At 45.4% G+C, this 9,025-nt stretch overlaps 1 protein-coding gene across 3 annotated transcripts in view; it reads left to right on the top strand.

Moving 5' to 3' along the window:
- Positions 1-1,849: 1,849 nt before the first annotated feature.
- MAPRE2 (microtubule associated protein RP/EB family member 2) overlaps positions 1,850-9,025 on the top strand; it is a 158,830-nt gene continuing 151,654 nt past the window's right edge. The window contains exon 1 of one of the 3 annotated variants that reach the window (XM_047087077.1): positions 1,850-1,868. Coding sequence is in view for 1 of the 3 variants with exons in the window: in XM_047087074.1 (XP_046943030.1) it covers positions 3,335-3,358 (24 nt within the window). In the remaining 2 variants the exon portion in view is untranslated. Of the gene's footprint in view, positions 1,869-3,273; positions 3,359-4,045; positions 4,176-9,025 lie in introns of those variants that run through there. The other 2 variants (XM_047087074.1, XM_047087076.1) reach the window with 2 other exon arrangements.

Below are 9,025 nucleotides of genomic sequence, written 5' to 3'. Positions count from 1 at the left end.
CAAGAGAGAGATGAGAACTCTGATGACAATACCCATTCATTTCGAGAGCTAAGAATACCGTATCTTCATTAATAAATTCATTTAAATTTAAATTTCAAGGTTTTTAATGAGGATAAAAAATGCACTACTCCTTAACAATCCATTTACTCTCTCAGATATTAAAATAGATTACCCATGTGACAGGCAGCTGGACATTATCTGTAATAAAAAGCAAATGATTTTTTAATTCAATGTCCCAGAACTAATTTATCAAGATTTAAAGTTTTACAGAAGAAACAGAACTTTTAAACATGTATGACTTGCTCTGCATTACAGTCCTCCATTTATTCAACAGGATTGTTCTTCTACACATCTGTCCGGGGCTCCACACTATGGGGTGCTGTGGTCATTCTAGGCTGGCTGCCTCCACTCCCACTGTACCTGCTGTTCTCCCTGTATGTTCAGCTTTATGCCAGCTTTGCTCCTTCAAGGATGACCCCAAGAGTTAATTAGCTAACATTTTTCTGAACCCTAGGTGCGTGTGCCAGGCACAAGGTACTTTTTTTGTTTTACAAGTTTTTTTTTTTTCATTTAATCTTAAACCCTAGGAGGTGGATATTAGGAGTATTTCCATTTTACAGCTTGGGGAGCTCAAATTGTTAAGAAAACTTGCCTAAGGTCACAGAGCTATTAAGTGATGCGTCAGGACTCAAACTAGGCGGGCCAATGCCTAAGTGAGTGTTCTAAGCCTTGCTAGAGCAAGCGTGTGATCCTCAAACCAGCAGCACTAACTTTACCTCGGGGTTTGCTAGGCATTCAGAGTATCAGTCCCAATTCCAGACCCAATCCATCAGAATGTGGTTTGAACAAGGCCCCGGGGTGATCTCTCCGCACATTAACGTTTGGGACTCACTGTGCTAAGTCACTCCACTATACAGACTTCACTTGAAAGGATGCTTCGAGAGCTGGAGGTAAACTTTCCCCTGAGTTCCAGTAGGAGGGGGTGGGGAGGGGGGAGGTAATGTATGTGTTCTCCAAGGGCAAAAGGAAGGATTCAGACAACAGGTTCTTTGAGTTTCAAACACTGGAGATCAGCGAAGGTCAGGAACACTTCCAAAAGCAGCAGATACTGAGCCGGGTCTTGAAGCCAGAACATTTTCTCAATTCGTTTCATTAAAAACAAGTATTGTTCCAAATGGACCGGTGCCCACATCAATAATCTGGAGTTAGCTTCTCCAGCCTGGATTCCGTTTTCCAAATAGAATCCAAATATCAACAGCACCAAAAAGCAGATTTGAAACCTCAATAAAATGTGCCATGATTGCACTGTTATGGTATTATTCGGTTTAGAATTGCCTGGTTTGATTAATAATGTTCATGACAAAATTAGTTTGCCCCTTATTATTAATTGTTCCCCAGGTAGGAGTACAAACACTTGGTATAAAAAAAACGGAAGCACGCCCCCAGCTACAGGTACTTAATTCAGGGTGTGGAGTCGCCTTTTCAAGACCCCTCTTCTCAGCCGCGCTGGCCTCCTCTTTCTCGGTGGGGCCCAAAGGCCCTGCTCTTTTGGCTGGCACTTTATCCCAAGTGACCAACTCTGGCTTCCAAGGGCCCCAACCTGAGCGCAACCTTCCAACCAGCCCGCAGACAGGTCACCTCGGACCTGCCGCGACCTGTGCTCGGCTGGGGTCTCTACCCGCACTCCGCACCCCTGGAAAAGGGTGGCGCGGCCAGCTCTCCAGGGTGGACGAGCCGAGCGGCGGCGGTGGCGGTGGCAGAAGGCGAGTCACGTGCGGCAATGGGGGCGGAGCGCACCCGGCCTGGTGGGTGGAGAAAACAAAGCCCCCAGCTGTCAGTAGAGGAAGGAGGCGACAGCGCCGGAGCAGGTGAGTCAAGTGCATTTAAAGCGGTACCGCCCTGGCGCACCCCGACACCTCCTGCCCGGGCGCAGTCCCTCCCAGGCCAAGCGCTGGCCGCGCCTCCTCCCGCCGCCGGGGGGCTGCAGTCTGCGGGTCGCGGAGCCAGCGGGACCCCGGGGTCCCTGGTGCCCTGCAAGAAGTTGTGCAGGGGTCGGCCCCGCGGCTCGGGGATGTGCGCCCGCCAGCGAGCGGCACCCCTTCTTCGTAGCCCCAGCGCTGCGCACCCGGGAAGAGGGGAGGGAGTCGGGCTGCCACGCTGGCAGAAGCAAAGTGGACTAGCTCTGGGGTGAGGGCCGGGACTGTCCAGGACGCGGACACTTGGCGCTGGTGCCGAGGGGGGTTTGGGGGTGCGCTCCCGCAGCGCGCAGACCTGGAGGCGCCAGAGTTGGGGCGCAGGGACCGAGAACCGAGGGAGCTGGCAGGGGCAGCGCACTTCGGGCAGACCAGGAAGTGCAGCGCGCTGGCGCCGGCCTGCTGGGGATCAAACGCTAGACCCCCGGCCCTGCCGCCGCCGCGGGTGCTTGCCCTCCGGCGGAGGCGAACCCCACAGCTCCCCATTCCAAATCGGGCTCCCGCTGGTGCTCCTGGCGCCCGGGACCTGGGAGCCAGGTCTGGGGAAATGAGAACGGGTTGTTATTCTGACCCCAACGGGTTCTTCTGCAGAGATCACCCTGGGCGCAGGGCGAGGGCTACTCGGCGACTCCTCACTCTGCTTCCGTAGGAAATTCTTCAGTCCACCCTTAGAAGGGTTGCGCGGAAGCCCAGAAATCCCACAAAGGGCAGGAAGGAGGGGTGGGCACAGAAAGACCTTCCCCTCTGAGTCTGGAGCGTTCGGTAATGCAGACTTTCAGATAGTGGATCTGGCCACCCCTTGAGTCACTTTGCCAGTCCCTTGCCAAGTGCCGCCTGGCGCAGAAGGCAGAGCTATAACCTCGGAGGAAGGGGCGCTGCAGCCATTTGATCAGGAGGAGCCTTTGTCTTAACCCCCAGTCCCCTTCTGCTAGTCTTCGCTGGGTCAGTAGCGCGTGGAGTAATTAATATTCCGAACATTAGCCATCCCTTCACTTTGGCACCAGCCGACACTGCTGTCCCCTCCCTGCGGGTTTTCGCCAGCACTTGCTCACGTCCTCTCTTCCAAAAACATGGAACGTGGTCCAGACCCGCTAAGCAAGAGGAAGTCACCAAACGCACTATAATGCAGTCACGTAAAATCAAGGGTTAAGTGTTCAAACCTGCACCCGCCCGCCAGCGAGGAGACGGAAGAACTTTCTCGATTAGCATAGTATCTACCCTGGGGCCGCGCTGAGAGGCGGCGGTTCGGTCCCAGCCCAAGTGAAGCGTGCAGTACCGTCTTGATTGTGCTTTGACGCAGCACCTGCTTCTAATCTGAGAGGACCCGAGGCTTACAGCTTTGCGGAGCAAGACTCTGTGGGATGAAACAGAGCAGAGATCAAAAGGTAACAAAAAAGAATAGCAACATTTGAGACGCTTCTCTTGAGCACTAAATGTAGCCAAGTTTTTGGTAAGCTAAGAGGGAAGATGGTCCTTGACTAGCCAGTGTCTCTTCTGAAAATGCCCCCTTGCTTTGCTAGCGTTCTTCGTGGCTGCCAAACTAATTAAATTATCAGGGGCTATGTGTCACTAGATCTCCAGGATGGTTTGGGAGGCCACCAGGTGGTCATTAGTGATGCTTAACTGGTAAGTTTCACTTGCATGGGAAGAGTGACCTTCTCCATCGCAAAGGTTCCCAAACTTTGCTGTCTGTTAGAATTACCTGGGAAGCTTTGGAAAATCCTGATGTCCATATCTCATCCCAACCCATTTAAATCAGCCTGTTTGGAGATGAGAGCCAAGCATCGGGTTTGTTATTTGTTTTATTCATCTTTAATCGCCAGGTAATCCCATTGTGGAGCAAAGTCTGAGCAACACTGACGCAAAGGAGTTCAGTGGCCAGTAGCTGCAAGGCTTGCAAGACAAGATGCCAGTTTAACTACTTGGGGTGGGGGCGGGGGAGAAGCTCGAACTGGAGTGCCGCCCACAGACGCCCTAGGGCGGGGACTGTCACCGGGCGGCTTGGCTGGCGGTGACACCTGCCACATCATCTTTCACCCCCTCTTGCCTTAGGTCCGGTTCCTATTGGAAAGATCGAAGTTCACTGTCAGTGTCTGGTTTCTGCATGGTTGTTAAGGAGCCGGTAGAAACTTTCATTCCCCGTGATGACTCACGTGCACAGGCAGTGGGGAAACCCAGCAGAAACTAACTGGGAGCAGCCTGGTGAGTCAGCAGACTTCATTCTAAGGCGGAGCCCCGGGGAATAGGAAGTAATTACATCCAGTAGCTTTTTGACGCGCACTATTCCACTCCTTTGAAAGCGTGTTTGAATATCTGATCAGGATATGTTTGCTCGTAGACGCTGGTTCCTTTTCCAGCACCCTGTTCCACTTGCTCATTATAATGCGCTCTCCTGTTAGAGGAGGAAACACAAAACCAACTAGACATCTTGTAATTTCTTTGGTGGAAGGCATATAAAAAAAAAAAAAAAAACCCTGGAGAATGTGAACTGGGTTTGGGTTATTTCAAATATGTGAAGTAGAGAGGATGAATTAGCACTGCGTAAGTTTTGAGTATAGAAAACTCAAATACTGTTTGATCACACTCTCAGTGGTGGATTAAAGGGTCTATTTAAATAGAAATGGTTATATCTAACATTTTGCATGAATATGTTTGCTATTAATGATTTCTTGCTTTAAAAAAAAATCCCTAAGACACGACCCTTATAAGATAACTTGTTTCAAAACGTACACAGGTTAGGGGGCGCCTGGGTGGCTCAGTTTAGTGTCTCACGTGGGCTCAGGTCATGTTCGACAGCTCAGAGCCTGGAGCCTGCTTCAGATTCTGTGTCTCTGTCTCTCTGTTCCTCCCTAGCTCGCACTTTGCCCGTCTTTCTCAAAAATAAATAAACATTTAAAAAAAGTTTTTAATGTACACAGGTTATTAAGTATACTTATTTTTCTTTTTTAAATTATCATTATTATTTTTAAACTTAGCTCCAAGTTAGTTAACATAGACTGTAATAATGATTTCAGGAATAGAATTTAGTGATTCATCACTCACATATAACACCCAGTGCTGATCCCAAAAAGTGGCCTCCTTAATGCCGCTTTTGCCCATATGGCCCTTCCCACCCCCCCCCCAAAACCCCTCCAGCAACCCTCAGTTTGTTCTCTGTATTTAAGGCTCTTGTAGTTTGTCAATAAACTTATTTTTCTTATTTTTATTACTCGTAACTTCAATTTTTATACCACTCCTCTCTTCATTACCTTTTATATCACCATGACTGAGTCTACCTGCTTCCTTCCCCATCCTGTTTCTTCAACGTTTATTTATTTTTGGGACAGAGAGAAACAGAGCATGAACGGGGGAGGGTCAGAGAGAGAGGGAGACACAGAATCGGAAACAGGCTCCAGGCTCTGAGCCATCAGCCCAGAGCCTGACGCGGGGCTCGAACTCACGGACCGCGAGATCATGACCTGGCTGAAGTCGGACGCTTAACCGACTGCGCCACCCAGGCGCCCCCCATCCTGTTTCTTTAAGGGGGAACAACAGTGCCTGGCACACAGCAAGCATTCAATATTATCAGCTACAGAACTTTGTTGGAATCTCTCCTAGCCCCTATGTACCCTGCTTGGTATTCTCTCCCAGGAGCCTTTCTGTCTGCAGCTCCCATAGCACAGAGCATAATACCTTTCGTGTTGTGAATGCTATTTGTGTATGCTGAACATTATCAAAAGGTGGGGAGAACATTTGAAAGCAGAGCATCCTGAGTACGTTCAGTTGTTATTTTCCAAGACGGACATTCTGGATATGTGGGAGCTAAAGGTGCATCACAATTCTTAAGTGCTATGAAATGGTAGCTCATTTGTTCATTTACAGTTTTACCATAAAAACAACCTAGACTTCTGAGCATAACTAGTAACTGTTAGAATACTTAACTACACTCTCATGTGAAGATTCACCTCACAAAAGTTTGCTCTCTGCCCATTATGATGGAAAAATCACATCCAACTATCTGGATGCCTAAAGGAATTCATCAAGCTAGGAGAGTTCTTTCAGAGCATTGCAAGTTAATAGTTAAACAGCTTTTATTGTCATCGGCCTTGATTAAAACTAGCACAAGTGGGGCACCTGGATGGCTCAGTCGGTTAAGTGACCAACTTCAGCTCAAGTCATGATCTCACGGCTCAAGAGTTCGAGCCTCGCATCAGGCTCTGTGCTGACAGCTCAGAGCTTGGAGCCTGCTTCAGATTCTGTCTCTCTGCCTCTCCCCCACTCACACTCTATGTCTCTCTCTTTCTCTCCTTCAAAAGTGAATAAACATTAAAAAATTTTTTTTTAAAAATAGCACAAATATATTTAAATAGCCAGCATATTTTAAAATGAGAAGTTGGATATATTCTTTGACACATAACACCAGAAATAAGTGTTAATAAGAATTTCCAAAGGCCAAAGTGATGGAAATGAGCCCATTCTCATTTGATTTCTGTGTAGCTAAGAAAAGGCACTGGGGATACATTTCTGAAATTCCAGCCCCTTTCCTGGGAGTTGTAAGATATTGATTGAAAGGCTGAAACGTAGTCTAGAAGAATGGGTCTAATCCAGATTAACGAGAAACTGTTCATCAGAGGATGGTGTAGACCTAGTTCTGTAATATTTACAAGTAAGCCAGAAGCGGTGACGTAGAAAGAAGGGGTATCACCTCAATTTTAGAAACTGAAGTTTTTGGGATAGATCAGAATCATTCAGGTTTTTTGTTTGTTTTTTGTTTTTTGGTTTTTTTTTTACCTTAAATTTATACAGCCTTTGGTCTCTTTAGTATATCAGGGCCTAAACATAACTCTGGTAGAGAGAATTCCCATGCGCCAAAGAGCACAAATCCCAATATTAAATGATACTCTAAAGTGATGAGAAACCAGGGGTACTGACTCTATCATGTAGCTGTTTCTTGAATAGAGTGGAATATAATCTTGCTTGGAGGTTTTGGCTAGACAAGTTCAGTTCTAACACACATGATGATCTCACCAACTTTATTCTGAAGTAATCAACCTTTGGACTAGACCAACCCCCCAAAATCTGAGCTATTGTTTGCTTCTTATCCAGATAACCAAAATAGGAAGTTTTAGAATCTTTGCCCAAATCATAGAAACATAAACTCTCTTGTTTGAAGGGCCCTTACAGGTTAATAATAATCATGCCATCCAACAAAAACTTAAACTTCCTGTATAGCTTCTTACTAAATAGTCCTTCAATTTACATGTCAATGTCTCCCTTGCAGCACATTACATCCACAGAGCATTGTCTACACCCTCTGGAGACCACAAAGAATAAAATCCAACTATCTTACATATTTACCTGCAACCATCTTAGATGCTTACAGTGAATTTATTCTCCTTGATCAGGAAGATCTGGCTATAGTGTTTCAAATCTACTAATTGCACGATTTTTTTTTTGCACCAAATTTGAAACCATAAATTTGAAGAGAAGCATTCAAAATTGTGATTTGTTACCCCAGAGTTACAGAAGATGATTATTGGTAAAGTTCCTTCCAACAAACCTAATAATCTACACCCTTCAAAAGTGACTCCTGACCAACTCCACGTAATGGCACTAGGCTTGTGTTGAGTTGAAAGCCATGGCTCCGTGTGTTTTGGAGATCAGCAAAACTATGACCCACTGTCTGTGGTTGTATGTCCTGTGAACTAAAATTGGTTTCTGTGGCTTGCTTAATGGTTGAAAACATATCAAAAAAAAAAAAAAAAAAAAAAGAAAAATATGTTGGGACTCTTGAAAATTATACAAAATCCAAATTTCAGTGTTCAAAATAGTTTTACTGGGCTATAGCCATACTTATTCACTTATATTTTGTCTATGGCTATTAGTGCTACTGAAACACGGTAGTTTCACCAAACACCATTCGGGCCACCAAGCCTAAAATATTTACTAAGTATTTAGGTACCAATTGGCACGCCCTTGATTTATTCTCATTCAACATACTTCGGTTCTGAATGAGAATTTGCTCACTTAGTCTTTTTTTCAGTTTTTTTTCCCTGTTAGAGAAGGCAAAAAAAATTGTTTCCAAACATAGGTAACTCACTAAAAATAGTTTAGTTTCCTATTTCCCTTTTGTGTGCATGTACTTTGCAAAACAGCAGTACTTTTCTAAAGCATATGTGAATTTTTGTGAATGGCGAACTATAAAACTTCTGAACCTTAACAGGCCCAAACGGCAGTGCTGACTTACGTTGAGCCAATGTCTGTTTCCAGTGCTCCAGGAGATGGGAAAACACACCCTTGACAGTGAGCCCAGGGTGACACTTGCCTTAACTCTTTAGCAGTAGGAACTTCTTTTTCTCAAACCTGTGAGGGCATTTTTTGCTTATTTGATTGAGCGTATGAAGACATAATTTGAAGATGTATTCAGATTTGAAATTTTTCATTGACGGTCATTTTACACACTTAAAACATGATGTGGAAACTTGCCGGTTTTGAAAATCACACTACTCCTCTAAAGTATACATTTAAAATAAATTGCTCTCTACTTACAAAGGCAAGGATCATTAAATAGTAAGCAGTTTTAGAATGTCTGGGTGGCTCAGTCGGTTAAGCATCTGACTTCGGCTCAGGTCATGATCTCACGGTTCGTAAGTTTGAGTCCTGCATGGGGCTCTGTGCTGACAGCTCAGAGCCTGGAGCCCGCTTCGGATCCTGTGTCTCCCTCTCTCTCTCTGCCTCTCCCCCACTCGTGCTCTGCCTCTCTCTCTCAAAAATAAACATTAAAAGAATTTTTTTAATAATAATAATGAGCAGATTTACAGTCACTTACATCCCTAGAAGCTGACATTATGCCATAGACAATTTAGTTTGAAACTTCCAAATTCAGAAACAGATCAGATCATGATCCAGAGATGAAAATTATTTGCCTTCTTCCCAAGGATAGAGAGATTACTATTAAGATTCTAGAAAGAACCTTTGAAAGAGCAATAACAACATTAATGAGACCTTGTCTTAATTTTTTACTTTAAGCGTTGCCTCATGAAATTTCCTTCAGTTAAGAGAACTTCCTCTTT

This window comes from Lynx rufus, unplaced genomic scaffold (assembly GCF_022079265.1).
Source record: "Lynx rufus isolate CCGP_SWC_20201006 ecotype Redwood Valley unplaced genomic scaffold, mLynRuf1.p SCAF_22, whole genome shotgun sequence".
Lineage (NCBI taxonomy): Eukaryota > Metazoa > Chordata > Mammalia > Carnivora > Felidae > Lynx > Lynx rufus.
Note: the sequence above shows the minus strand (reverse complement) of the source record. Positions and strands in the feature narration are given on the sequence as shown.